The sequence below is a fragment of the Phaenicophaeus curvirostris genome, chromosome 1, assembly GCF_032191515.1.
Source record: "Phaenicophaeus curvirostris isolate KB17595 chromosome 1, BPBGC_Pcur_1.0, whole genome shotgun sequence".
Taxonomy (NCBI): Eukaryota; Metazoa; Chordata; class Aves; order Cuculiformes; family Cuculidae; genus Phaenicophaeus; species Phaenicophaeus curvirostris.
In genome coordinates this window covers 165,766,769-165,782,122 of record NC_091392.1, presented here as the reverse complement: position 1 = coordinate 165,782,122, position 15,354 = coordinate 165,766,769, and the positions used below count along the sequence as shown (strand labels likewise).

Here is a 15,354-nt window from a genome sequence, read left to right as displayed (position 1 = left end):
GACACTATTAAGGAAGGTAAAAGCCCTCTTAATCTTGCAATCTAATTTCAGATAGTATCTTATATATGAAAACATTTGATAGATAATTAGCAGAATGCCTTTCATAAAAAGTTAAACATACTTAAAAAATAACTATCAACAACTAATCACTAAAAAAAATATTCCAATGCAGAGGATGCTCAAAGACCACAAACTGAATACAAATTTTTGAAAGGATTATTTTTACATAGTTGCAAGGAAAGCTCATGTAAAACACATTCAGACCTCATTAGGTACATAGGAAGTCAGCAGTGACCTACAATAGCAGCCTTGAACTACATTAGGAAGCAGAGAAGTAATAGTCAGTAGATTTTCAAGGACAGATATTAACTTCATAATTTGATATATAAACTATCACTCTTATTAGAGCGAAAGCGTCCTCTGCTACTATTTCTAGTGGATTCACAAAGAAGAATAAATTAGAAATTGATAATTATGTCAATGTCATTAATATGTTTGAACATCTGAAAACTTCAGGCACCAGGAAATGCTATTGAACCAATTAAATGTTCCAGAGATTAAAGTGCACTTATCTGTAGTGTACTTTTCCACAGCAGTTCTTACCAGGTTCAAATTTACTTTGCTCTTAACCAGGCAATCCCCTAGCTGAAGCAGCAGCCATGCAATACCAAGCATCCTTCAGCAGCAATCTGTCTCAGCCTCAGCTATAAATGACTCAGCTGTTCAGGTTACACTCCAGGAGTTACTTGGCTAATATTACAGCCTTATACCATACAGCACAGCATCCTTTCCCTCTACAGTAAGGGCTGGGTTTGTTTTTTTTTTCGTTTGTTTGTGGGTTTTTTATTACTTCCTCCTTGTTTCAGAAAGGTGATACAACTGCCTTGGTCACCCAGGAAGCAAACTTTCACTTCTCATCAGCCCTACAGAGTCTCGAATTAAAAATAAAAATGTGTCAGGTTGTGTGTTTTAAAAAAGGTCATGAAGATGAAAGCAAACTTTAAATGTAAAAGAATTTTGAGCAAGTAAAAACATTAGAATAGCTATATTAAAATGGAAATGCTTATTTTAACATATATTTTTAATTCAAGTTTTTAGTCAATAAACAGCAGCTACCAGAACATACAGTAAAAAAAAATAGTTTAGTAGCAAAAAAAAAAAAGAAAAGAAAAAACAGGAATTAGTCCTGGTGATATTTCTAAAATGTGAAACTTGGAACTAGCAATATGAGAAAGAATAAAGTTAAAATTTTTCAATCTTGATAGCTGTATCTGAAAAGCTCATCTCCTAGGAACATGTTTCTAGACTCCCAGAATGGTTTGGATTTGAGAGGACCTTAAAGATCACCCAGTTCAAACCCCAGACCAGTAAAGCAATAGAGTCTTGCAGCAGATGATGATCCTACAGGAAAACAGAGTGCAACCTGGGCAGAACGTCCTGTGTGACTTGGTTCCTATTTAAGAGCAGGGCTGTCTGGACAGAGTCTTAAGTTATGGAGTGAACAACAATCCCTGAAACCAACCCAAAGCAATTAAGCTCAGGATGAAAGCATGAAGCAGACCCTGCATAGTTTCACGCAGAGCACTTATGGGTACATAACACCAGCCTTTCTAGAGGCAGTGATCCATTACAATTTAGGTACACGGCTCCCTGTAACACAGCTGGGGAGCCCACGTGGCAGCAGTACAATCAAGAGAATTAAGTGACCTCTGTAACGCTACACCAGGAAGCCTACTCCTTATTCCCAACAAACTGGCCCAGTACAAGCTTGAAAGGAAGTATTCTCTATATGTTACGTAGGTAACAGACTTAAATAATTTATAACAGACTAGCAGAAGACTACTGTACAGAAATAATGCTTGAAATTTCTGTAAAATAAATCTCAGATGATCGTAAGTTTAAAACTTACACTCTATCTGGTATTACTTGAAATCAGTAACCCCCCTCCAAAGTATGACATAAATGCAAGTATGCTTCAAAGGATTATGTAAAAGGCTAAAATATATAACAGAGTTGAGCGTTTAACTAGTGTGTTTTTATCTTATTATCACAGAATCCTAGAATGGTTTGGGTTGGAAGAGACCTTAAAGATCATCCAGTTCCAAACCCCCTGATATGGGCAGGGATACCTTCTACTGGATCAGGTTGCTCAAAGCCCCATCCAGCCCAGCCTTGAACACTCCCAGGGATGGGGCATCCAGAATTTCTCTGGACAACCAGTGCCAGTGCCTCACCACCCTCGCAGGAAAAAATATACTCCTCTTCCAGCTTAAAACTGTTCCCCCTCATCCTATCCCTGCAATCCCTCATAAAGACTCCATCTTCGCTTTCTTGTAGCCCCCTTTAAGTACTGGAAGGCTGCTAGAAGCTCTCCGTAGAGCCTTCTCTTCTTCTCCAGGCTGAACAACGTCAACTCTCTCATATGAGAGGTGTCCCAGCCCTCTGATCATCTTCCTGGCCTCCTTTGGACTCATTCTAACAAAGGCTGACGCTTCCAGAAGTAACAGAACCCAGCTGAAGCATCCACTCTGCTATGCTGCAGAAATCCAGTATTAATTTTTTTTCTCAAAATCTGACTTTTTTATGGTGGTCATGTGAGAACTTACAGCAGAAGCACGTCAAACAGCCTGTCCAATCTGAAAAATTTAGACTCAGATAAGAAATAAATGACCCTACTGAGCTCAGCTTTCCATTGATGGTATTGTTAAAAAAGATTGCTGAAGTTTTAACCTATAATTTTCAGTAAACACAGAAACTTCCCTTTCAATACAACAACAACGAGCAAATGTATGATATTCTGTAAAACAGATTAAGTGCAGAACAGTGTGTGAACATACAGAAACAAAATACTTGGTTACATAAACACCAAGCTCATGAACCCAGCAGTCTGGGCTGGTCTACACGTTTTTTTCACTCCAAACTATCATGCTTTATATTTTAAGGGCAACCTGCATATCGAGCAAAGTGAAAACCCCAGCATTCATACAGATGGCCTGATGTGCTCCTATGTATTTTTTACACTGCCTTCTTCTGCAGTCATTTTACAGACAGAAGGTCACTATGGAAGAAACATATTCATTTTGTAAACTTCACACCACCCCACTACATTGCAGATGATATTTTTAGTTCTCCCTAGAACTAAGCAGACAGGGAATCTGAGGCGCAGTGCCAGAGTGTAAACCCACTCCTTCTGAGCTGGTTTTAATCACATTGTCTTGTTCCCACCCTGCTCCCATGTTTAGGTCAGCAAATTTCCTCAAGGCTATATCTGAATACATGCACACATATGCCACGGATAACCTGGGTGTGTGTCTTCATGAATAATTCAGATAAATGTACGATGTGCTGCTCTTACTGAAAGGCCCACTTGATTTTCTGACTTGGCAAGGTTTGCCAAAAAAAAGTGCTGCTGAAGAGTAGCCAACATCTTGCCTCTATTTATAACGTAGTGGGTTTACAAAAAAAAAAGTGGATCCTCTTTACAAACTATTTTGTACCACTCAAGCTTGCAGTCTTGCTGCCCAGAAAATTAATGGATTCTCATGGAGTACGACCACAAAGTCAGGCCAGAAGTATTTTCTACAAAAGAGATATTTGTTTAAAATCTTTCTCCATAAAAGAAAAAAGAAAAAAAAAAAGTTTTATACGCAGGCCTAAACTGAATGCTACAAAAGAGCAGTATTTTCCATAGAAAGCTCTCCTATCAAATGTTATAGGCTATGTACATTAAAGCAACATTTCAGCATCTTAAATTAGAAACAATTTTTTTCCTCTGGGCACTGGAACAGGTTGTCCAGAAAGTCATGGATGCCCCATCCCTTTAGGTGTTCAAGGTCTGGGACTCTGAGCATCCTGATCCAGGTGTCCCTGCCTATGGTTAGAGGGTCGGAATTGGATGATCTTTAAAGTTCCTTCCACCCCAAATTACTCTATGATTCTGTTCTATGATCATTTGGCAATTTGTATCCTAAACAGCTTAGACTGCCACAGAAGTCTCATGACACTAAGGGCAGTCTAATATTATTTCCATTGCCAAGTACAGCAGCAGGTCATGCCCACAATCCCTTCTCTTCTAATCTGCACACTAGCAGGAACAAATTCTTTCACCGTAGACTACCGAAGTTCTAATTTTGAATGCTATGACCAAGCTGAGGCAGTCAGGAATCAGAGAGCTTTGCACGTGGGTGTCATTACACCCATGGACACCAATCTCCTGAAGGTCACGCCAGCTTTCAACACAGGTTTTAGCAGGTGTTTATGTCCTGCTTTCTTTCTACCTTTCCAGCTGAGCACTTTTAAAGAAAGCAAGTGGTTCCTCTCTGGCACATACAGCTCTGTTAAACATGTACTACTCTACTTCTATTTTTATTCAAAATGCCTACCGTAACTTGAGATCAAGTTGCTTAGAGTAATTAAGCCTAAGCAAGAAACCAACTATAAGGAGGCATATAAAAATACATACCAACGAGCTAGCACTGCACATCCTAATCTTTCATTGCTCTGTCACTGAATATTTACTCTAGTTCAAAAATACTCAAGAACCCACAGACCGCTGACTATTCCCAAAGTTCCTGGGACATTGCTCTTTTTTTGTCTGTTTTTTGTTTGTTTTGTTTTTTTTTTTTAAATGAACATAACAGGAAACCCATAGCGGCATCACAGAGCACATGAAATATATTTAGCATCAGCATCTTAAAAAATAAATACTTATTAATCTTGCTAGGAAAAACAAAATTATGAACAATCTGGATGGCAGTCACTTCTATGCCCCAGGGGATAATACTCTGACTTCCTACAACATGTTTTTTGATGCATCGAGGAGCTCTGAACAGCACTGTGCAGATCTGCACGTTCTTGCCGAGAGGAGCAGTGAAATAAAACATAACCCCAGTCATTTTAACAGAGCAAGCTGCTTGTTAAGGTTTATCAATGTGCAAAAATGTGCTGCATGACTGAAAAGCACTTTATTTAAAGTTGTAACATGAGGGGGAAACCACAGAGCCACAGATGGTAGAATTGAGAAAAAGCCACGCTTCTATGGTATTGGTTTTCTCTTATCTAATAGCTTCTACAAGTCTCACACACACAGGCTTTCAACGGGAGTCTCCCTCATATTTGCATTTTAAATTAATTCAAGCCTTCGGAAAAGTGCCACATTCACAATACTGTAGAATCTTACTTATCTTCAGTGGTTCCAGAGACACAGAACAAGAAAAACCTTACTATATTGTCCTTCCAAGTTTCCAGAAAGGATCATTTTTAGAAGCCTGTCTAACTCTGAAGAGATTAAAATTATAAAAAAGGAAACTATGAATTCCATGACAAAACAACCAGATTTGAACAGAGATGAAGACAATTCACTATCACAAATAACTTATAAAATCAGGAAACATGGTTTAGTAGATAGCATTCCTTCAAAGCACAAAGCAGAGCTTATAAATAGCATTGAGAACCCATTTAAATATATATATAATTTTTCCTTTTCTGCAGTGGCTCTACTTGCCTCTCTTACAAATGATCCTCACTGAAGGAAACAGTAATTAGTTCGTGACATCTTTCAGTGGCTCTGAACAGAAAAATAAAACATAAGACAGGTTATATATGTACTTACTATATATCATCTACCACATCCAAACAGCCTTTGAAGTACCTGTCCCTGGTTCTTGTTCAGTTGATCTAGGTAACTAAAACCACATAAGACAGAAAAGTCATGTTCAAGCAGCTGAGCCCCATGAAATGGTACCAACAGACTACACTGTGGCCATGGGTTTCCTTTTTTATTTTCGCTCAAACAGGGTTTGCTCAGGGAGCACTGGAAATCCTAGCAGCACCATTCCCTCCAGAAGAGGCTTGAGTAATTAACTTCTTACTGAAAGTCATAATTCCATGCAGTAGGAGAGGACAAAGCAGTGGATTTCACTTAGGAGACGGATGGCTTTAAGTAGGCTTTCATTCAAACAGCAGGACATAACACTGTTCACTTCATGCAGTATAGCTGCTGAGGAGAGGTGGAGGTGAGGGAGCGCAGCTCCAGGCAGGAGCAGCTTTTGTACTGGTAAAGCACGACTTTGTTCAGAATGAATACAGACTGGATTATTCAAGATATATAGTTAACTTCAAAAAAAATACAAAAAATAACACTCTACTACGGGCTACAGTGAGCCCTTTGGGGTGAATGCACATGGTTTTGTTTGCTTGTTTGTTTTTTTGTCTTTTGCTTTGTAGTCCTAAATGTACTACTAGAAATCGGCACAGGGAGGAAGTGGATCTGTTGGAGCGAGTCCAGAGGATGGCCATGAAGATGATCAGAGGACTGGAGCACCTCCCATACAAGGATAGGCTGAGAGAGTTGGACTTGTTTAGCCTGGAGAGGACTCCACAGAGACCCTGTAGCAGCCTTCCTGTTCTTAAAGGGAGACCTACAGGGAAGCTGGGGAAGGGCTTTTTATTAGGGAGTGCAGGGATAGTATGAGGAGTAATGAAAGTAAGCTGAAAGAGGAGAGATTCAGATTAGATATTAGGAAGAAGTTTTTTTCCTGTGAGAGTGGTGAGGCACTGGCACAGGTTGCCCAAAGAACTTGTAGATGACCTATCTCTGGAGGTGTCCAAGGCCAGGTTGGATGGGGCATTGAGCAACCTGATCCAGTTGAAGGTGTCCCTGCCCATGGCACGGGGTTGGATCTGGGTGGACTTTAAGGTCCCTTCCAACCTAAACCATTCTATGATTCTATGAACTATTGTCCTGCAGCACAAACAAGTTTACCTCTGAACAACGCCAAGAAGGAAAGTGAATTACCAGAGTACCCTCAGATCTACAGGATCTCCAAGTATGTTTGTTTGCACACCTCATTGATCTGCCACTTGTCACCTAGTTAACCTATCTGGAAAGGGAATAGATACATGTTCACGGATAAAAACATGCATATCCAAAACTGATGCATGTTCTCTGGTACCCCAAACAGGTCACAAAACAGAAGGCCACAAACTTCTTGCAACCCTGGGGTAACCACTTATTCACTTTGTGCTTTCAGCCCCCCTTTGACACTCAGCATTGTCTTTTTACACTTCTCTCCAGGGCAGATACAGCTGTTCATGACATGATCATACACGGTCTTCCAATAGTGATGCTCTAATTTGTTTCAGAACCCATGTTTCAGAGTCTATGGGGTATGCATGGACTTGATGTACCTATTTGTATCAGAATGGACGTTATATTATGGACTATACAGAACAGAAAAGCACAGATCCTGATTATGAATTAAGACACTTGACTCTGTTGCCTTAAATTCACTTTCCAGCTGCCCTCAAACACTGCATTATCTAATAATGACCTACACAAGACTTCCAATACGGCTTTTTTTGTCTTTTTACACAGTAAGTCTCTAAAGGTGCCTCTGAACGCTGCAGAACATGAAGGTAGATAATGCCACAATTCACATATTGGACAAATAATAAAAGCCACATGGAAATAAACACTCCTTTTTTTCTTGTCTCTGAAATTGAAATAGTATCAGAAACCATGAAGGAAACAAACCCAAGTGGCAGAAGATGGCTGGTGCCACGAGGAGATCGTGCCAACACTGCTGAAAATCCTGCATGACCTACAGCCTAGAGAGCAATCTTTGTCATCAGTCTCCAAAATCCTTCGTGGTGTGCATCACTTCACTTCAGATAAGCTCAAGATACTCAGGGAGTCCCAAGCAAGCAGAGAAGACAGATGGAAGAGACGCAAGGAAGGGTGAGCCATGCACATGAAATGCTAACTCTAGCAAAGAGTAGAGATGAAAAGGAGTAAGCTACACTACTATTCTGCAACGACTCTTTAGAAACTGAATGGTTTTTAGCCTTCGCACTTATAAACGCTAACTCCAAGTATTTGGGTCTGAGATCTTTAATATCCCTAAAAACCAGAATCTCCTTGTTGCCAAGCCAGCCACACCTTTTAGCTAGTCAGTTTTATATTTACATTACTTAATTATTTTTAAAAGGAACTGCCTCTACATTTGAAACACGAGACAGAAAAAATACAGCAATAGAAGAGGAGCTTTGATTTGGTGTGGACAGATTGTATACAAGCTCCTTCCTTTAAATAAAATAGCCTTAGTATCTGGTCCCTGTATTACCTACAGCCACTCTCAGTAAGCTCACGCCATTTCATATATTTTTAAGTCTATATTTTATTTTGCCTTTCTGAAAATAGAATCCTCCATAACATTACTTCTACTCTCCAAATAACAGAGGGGTTTTCAGGAATTCCAAAAGGAAAAATGAGTTAATTCTTTCTGTAAGTACAGCAGATATGACAGTATTTAAAATTAACCCTCTTTCCTCTCCTAAACATTAATTTGGGATAAAAAGGCTACACATCAGCATTCAGAAACAGTTCACAATTGTAATGTTTTTATTATTTCTTATATTTGGGACATGGCACAAAATTATCCTGGAGATGTTAAAAAACGGAACTTAAAAAGACAGCTTTACAAGCCTAAAACAAGAAGTGCTCTCAATTTCAGAGGGAAAAAAAAAAAAAAGTTGATATATCTATCATTATGGAAAACAAAAATTAAACCCCTGATCTCTCAACTTTTAGTTCCACTTCCCAAATTTTAAGTCAGACACTGTTTAAATAACCAAAACCAAAACCATCAACAGAAAAGGGAGCTCAAGACTTTTCATCTGAGGCTGCACAGCCCGTGTAGGCTGGAGATAATGAGGTTGCTCACCAAACAATTCTGCATTCATTGCAAGCCTTCAGCATCCACGCTTTGTTTTGAGTCATCGTTTTTCAATTTCTCTCCCCATTAATGAAATTCTAACCTACACAATCGTAAGACAGAATTTCTTTTGGTCTCTCTAAGACTTGTTTTCTTGATAAAACCCAGACAACTTATCTTTCTCATGGAAAACAGCATTACCTCTCTCCTCTGCAGTCCAAGTGCGCTCCAGTTGATCTAGCAACAAAACATTGCATCTCTCTCATTTCCTGCAGAATCCATCAAAAGTCAGAGCCTGTCTTTCTTATCATGTCTGTTATACCTATTCATAACAGCTGAAGACTCAACTTGTACCATATTTTAATATGAACTGCAACAATGCTGTACATACATACATACGCACTTAATACACCAAGAATTTCCTACCATTCAGCCCGATCTCACATAAAAATCAAAGCACAAAAGAAATATGAAGGTAAAGTTCACGAACTTTCTTGCTCAAATGTTTCAAACTTACATTCTTCTGTAAGAAACCCTACCGAACACATTATCACAACATAAATGCCTCCTTTAAGTAGCTAAAATGAAAGATGTCGTACTGATGACTTCTTTTCTAGAATAAACCATCTTACAGCCTTGCTGGAAATAACGTTATCTAACAGGCAATTAGCACATCCTTGTAACAGTCAAACATTTTTGTCTTTTAGCTCATGCAGCGATGACAGAGCAGGGAGCTGGGTTAGGACCAAGCAGCCTCTGGCTCCTGTCTCTGGCCCTCTATTTCTCCAGTTATCACAGCTTTTCATTGACAGCAAAACGCTCTATTGTTTTTCCCTTTGCCTCGAGACAGCCTAGTCTCCCAAGGAAGCAGTTACAGCAGAACACTACAGATGATACACACAGAAGCGAAATCCTGTTGAGGTCTGTGCACCAGAACATATTTCATTCACAAACAGCTTGGAGTAGTTTTGACACCCCATAATGATATATGTGGATCCTTGCTTACGATGTTCCTAAAAGAAATCACAGAATCACAGAATGGTTTGGGTTGGAAGGGACCTTAAGGATCATCAAGTTCTAAACCCACTGCTAAGGGCAGGGACACCTCGCACTGGATCAGGTTGCTCAAAGCCCCATCCAACCTGGCCTTGAACACCTCCAGGGATGGGGCTTCATGCAATGCACCAAGTAAATTCTTGCTTAACTGGAGGACACAACCATCTTCAGTAATAAGAATCAATTATAGTATAATTAGGTTTAGGATGCCAGTTCAGGATAAAAAAAAAAGAATTCCTGAAAGCAGGCTTATTCATGTTTCGAGAACAAAATGCACAGTCTAGACCAGTGTAATAATTACAAAAAAAATGTGCAGAAAGAGCTCAGACCATAAGCTTCTCCCCTAGAGAACAAGGAGCTCAAGACAACTGTCAAACAGCATTGATTTGTTTTGCACAATTAAAATCTGATTTTAGAATAAAATCAATATTTCACGGTAAAAATGTGCTGAAGTTAAGCTTGAAGAAGGTTTTTCCTGGTGGCTGGGAGAAGGCTATGCCTTCTGTATTTATAAACTCTAACTTTTGGTTTAAAAACAAAATCCATCTGTTCCTGGGGTTGTGAAGAAAATCTGCCAAATATAAAACAAGACAATGTTGTCATCTGATGCCTACAGAAAGACACTGTGCATCCAAAATAATTCTAATACAACAGCAATAAAAGACTCGGATCTCTGTCTGCCATTCAGAAGGTACTAGCCAGCACTAAACAGACCACTACCCTCATCCACTTCAGCTGGTTGCTGCTTTGAAAAGTTATGAGGAGTGGCTAACACTGTAGTAGTTGAGTGAAAAAAGGCAAAAACTTTTGTTACCACCCTCATCAGCCAGATGGCTCCAGAAGTTTTCATTCCCCTTGTAACTGAAGGGCAAAAGAGACACCCCTCACCACCCCACCCCCAATAAAAGCATCTTAGCATCCACCCCCACACTGACAGCTGAGCTCTAGGCTTGACACTGTGCCAAAGAGCACTATTCCAGAACAGGAGTTGACCCACTGGCTCCTACTTTTCAGCTCTGCCTACAATTTGCAGGCTTTCAAATAGATCTGTTATACTGTCTCTTTCATTTTCCTTCAGTCACAGCAAAGCACATTAAAGGATGTCATCTTCCAATATGATGTTATCATAGCACATGTCACACTGGCCTTTTATTGGTCATCTACTAAGGAAATATGCAGGGACTGGCAAAAAGTATCACTTTTTTTCTGCAAATAACATCCCCTTCCGAGGGCACGTGACTGCACATCCATCCTAGACTGGGCAAAGCAGTGGGCTCAAAGACAAAAATTTCATTCTCTACTATGTTGGGGTTTTATTTCCTGTGCTAGCACTGCCCTCCTGGAAGTCAACCGTTCATAATTTACATCCATCGTTAAAGCTAGCTGTCTTCTAACTCAAAGACCACATGACATCTCGTGCACTCTTCCTTCATTTCAGAATGACTTAGCATGCTTCTGTATTTAATATTGCCAAGATGGAAAACACCACGGCTTTCTGGTCATCTCTGGCTAGCCTGAAGTCAATATAACCACTGGAAAGGCTTCCTTGCCCTTCCTGGCCACTCACTCCTACCTTGTGCTTACCTACAACATACCTGTCTTGAAATAAACGTTCCCAGGGTTGCATTGTAAATTACATGAGTGAAGCGGTTTAGAACTAATCCAGTAAAGGTGGGATAAAAACAAGTTTAACGCCAGTGATTTCCCTGCTTCTGTTCACAGTGTGGCTGCACAAACAGTTGGGCTGCTGTGAGGACAAAGCGAAAAGGAAGGAACGAGGGGTTGAGGCTTGAAGAGGACACGATCACTTCTATCAGTAGCGTTGCCAACTTACATTGGCTGGAAGTGACTATGGCCTAAGACGGAAAATGAGGTCGTCTTAAAATAACAGCTGTGAAAAATACTTTCTCAGCACTACAAAGCTCACAAAACCAATATGAAACAGAAGCACATACTTGAAGATCTTGAAAGCGAGCAATAGTAGCATCTATTTTATATAAAACAAAAGCAAAAAAAACCAAAAAAACCCCCACAATTAAGAACTTCTAAAGACTTTTCAGAGCTAGCAACCTGCAGCGTGATTTCATCTGCTCAGGACTAGGCTTAAGCACAGACCTACAGTTAGAGACCTGCATGGACTTAGCCAACCGAGCCTCAACAATTAGTAGCAAAACTCATGCGGGGAAAAAAATCTGCCTTCTGTTCCTTTTGATATCTTAAAAAAAACCCTCCTGTTAAATACTCATGAATCACATTGCTGGCTGTGCACCTACTACCCTTATTGTAGTTTTTTGACAGGAAATCATGCGCTGAGTAAACCTCATGCAAGGGACTTATTCTTCATTAATGATAACAAGGCTATAAAAAACAAATCTTGCCAGAACAAGATCAGAGTTTCTAAAATAGAACTCATTCATAGTAATAACTTCTTTCATTAGGAAGGCTTTACCTGTAGTATTTACCTGTAGTAATTTGATTTAATTCCATGCATATAAGGACATTTTCCTCCACAGCGAAAGAAAGGAAGGCATATGGATGAAAGGTTTAATCAGAAAGTGGCTTTCAAATGTAAATGTACATAGTATTTTGCATGTTCACAAGAGCAAGGGGGATCCACTAACTTACAAGCATAAGGTTGTCTTACAAAGTCATGGTACCAGAGCAGGCTCTATCCCAGAAATAAATTTGATTCAGCACCTTCTGCCAACAGCAGGGAACTTGTTTCCCTTCAGTCCATATGGTCACACACCTAAAAGGACATTTTGGCTCCTCCCTTGCCAGACACGATCCCCTCTGTTTCACGCTCCTTCCGCGTGCTCTACCCTGACCCTGAATGCCATCATCCTGGCACAGCACAACCAGGGCAGCAGTTGCCAACAAGTTCAGCACAGTTACCTCTATTTGGGATACCTTATGTCCTATCTTTGATGATGGGTCAAACCACGGCTATGTATGCAACCTAAATCCCTCCAATGTTATAATCTATGGCACTACGTTGACTGAAATCAAAATTAACACGCTGAGAAATTTTCAGTTGTTCTCTTAATACTTCCCTCCTCAAAAAAAAAGAAAAACACCAAACCCATGGAATACATGGAACTGTTTGGTAGATCTAGTAAGTCAGCTAAGTGGTTTCATTAAAATCCAGCATTTCTAATTGCACGTATTTTTCCTCCATACATGCCTGTGAAAACGCAGCAAAGGCGCCTTAACTTACCCAATCAAAGTGCTTTTCCCTGCTGTCACCACACTAAATCCATGATCAAACCTACATGCCAACCCATTGCCTCTCACATACTCTAAACGTGCAGGAGAAAGGACTCTGCTGCACATGCAACGAGTGAGCCAAAGCCCGCTAAAACATCAGGAAAATACAGTCCTACTCTTTGGTCTTTTTTTTTTTTTTCCCATTGGCACTTTCCCAGCAGTACCTCCGCCCAGCCCCAGGGCTGTTTGCAGCACCACACCGTGTGCCCGAGCACAGCCAGGCGTCCTCGCCGTGACCCGGGAACAGAACTACCGAGGGTTTCCACACCGTTGAGGGTCCGCAAAGCCTTCAAAGTACCATCCTGGCTCCTCCAACCCAACCCTACGGCCAGTCCAACGCCAATTCTGCATCAGACTTGGCAGAACGAGCCATGCGCTGCCCACTGGATGGAATGCAAGGCAGTCCCGGGGAAGAGGGAGTGGGGACAAATGGAAGGGGCTCCATATCCCTGCACCCTTAGCAAGTTTGCGGATTACACTAAGCTGGGTGGAAGTGTGGATCTGCTGGAGGGTAGGGAGCCTCTCCAAAGGGATCTGAACAGGCTGGACCACTGGGCTGAGACCAATGACATGAGGTTTAACAAGGCCAAATGCCGGGTCCTGCACTTGGGGCACAACAACCCTATGCAGTGCTACAGACTAGGAGAAGTCTGGCTGGAAAGCTCCCTGGTGGAGAGGGACCTGGGGGTGTTGGTTGACAGCCGACTGAACATGAGCCAGCAGTGTGCCCAGGTGGCCAAGAAGGCCAATGGCATCTTGGCTTATATCAGAAACGATGTGACCAGCAAGTGCAGGGAGGTTATTCTCCCTCTGCACTCGGCACTGGTGAGACCGCTCCTCGAATCCTGTGTTCATTTCTGGGCCCCTCACCACAAGAAGGATGTTGAGGCTCTGGAACGAGTCCAGAGAAGAGCAACGAAGCTGGTGAAGGGGCTGGAGAACAGGCCTTATGAGGAACGGCTGAGAGAGCTGGGGTTGTTTAGCCTGGAGAAGAGGAGGCTGAGGGGCTCAACTACCTGAAAGGAGGTTGTGGAGAGGAGGGAGCTGGCCTCTTCTCCCAAGTGACAGGGGATGAGATGACAGGCAATGGCCTCAAGCTCCACCAGGGGAGGTTTAGGCTGGACATTAGGAAAAAATTTTCACAGAAAGGGTCATTGGGCACTGGCACAGGCTGCCCAGGGAGGTGGTTGATTCACCTTCCCTGGAGGTGTTTAAGGCACGGGTGGACGAGGTGCTGAGGGGCATGGTTTAGTGGCTGATAGGAATGGTTGGACTCGATGATCCGGTGGGTCCTTTCCAACCGAGTGATTCTCTGATTCTATCTCCCCCGGCCCCGGTGCAGGGGTGACTCGGCGCCCCACGGCGGGGAACGGGGCGGGTGTCAGCGCACTCAGCCGTCGCTCCGCGGGGCTGGGGGGTGTCTCTGCGCGGACACGGGTGGGTGTTTCCCCCCCTCCCCGCTCACCCGCGGTGGACAGGGGTGTCACGGGGCGGCAAGCCCCGTCCCGCTCGCAAACGCGCGGCGCCGGGCGAGAAGCAAAGCGACCAAGGTTGGGGGCGTCCCGGGCATCGGTCCCTCCCGCCGCCACTCGCCTGGTTGGGGTCGGTGGCTCGGAAGACGTGGCAGGCCATGGGGGAGTCGGGGTTGTCGGGCTGCGCCTTGATCAGGTAGGCGAAGTAGGTGAGGTCGTGGCTGTTGTGGATGAAGCGGGCGATGTGCTGCGCCTTGTGCTCGAAGATGAAGACGGCGGGCGCGGGGCCGGGGCCGGCGGGCACGCAGCGCAGCGTGGGCGAGCCCAGCAGCAGCAGCACCTCGCGGGCCCCGCCGGGCTCCTGCCTCTGCCCGCGGCGCCGGATCTCGGCCACCAGCCAGGGCAGCATGGGCAGCGTGGTCCTCCTGTCCAGGCACGACGAGCCCACGTACCACAGCCTGAAGCGCTTCTCCGCCGGCGGCTGCGGCTCGGGCTCCGGCTCCAGCGGGTGGGAGAGCGGCTCGCCCTCCCCGCGCCTCTCCATGGCCGGGGCTCCGCGGCTGCGCTAAGCGCGCATCCCTCCCCGCGGACGGGAGAAGGGCGGCGGAGTCACCCCCCTCGTCCTCCTCCTCCTCCTTCTCCACCTCCCTCCACGCCCCGGGGAGGAGCGGAGAAGCCGCGTCCCTAGCGGGCTGGGCGGCCGAGGGGCGGCCCCGCAGCGCCCCGGGCTCCCAACAGAAGCACAACCCGGGCTCCGCGTCCCCGCGGCTCCGCGCCGCGACCGGCTGCGGGGGGACAGCAGCAGCAGGAGGAGGAGGGAGGAGCTGAGCGGGCCGCTCCCTTTG

The 15,354-nt window shown here is 43.5% G+C and overlaps 1 protein-coding gene across 3 annotated transcripts in view; it reads right to left on the bottom strand.

Annotated features, from left to right (window-relative positions):
• Positions 1-15,068, bottom strand: part of TBC1D4 (TBC1 domain family member 4) — a 113,420-nt gene extending 98,352 nt beyond the window's left edge. For 2 of the 3 annotated variants that reach the window (XM_069880063.1, XM_069880073.1), the window contains exon 1: positions 14,631-15,068. In XM_069880063.1, the coding sequence (XP_069736164.1) occupies positions 14,631-15,053 (423 nt within the window). In that variant the 5' untranslated portion in view covers positions 15,054-15,068. The remainder of the gene's footprint in view (positions 1-14,630) is intronic. The other variant, XM_069880100.1, reaches the window with a different exon arrangement.
• Positions 15,069-15,354: the final 286 nt, after the last annotated feature.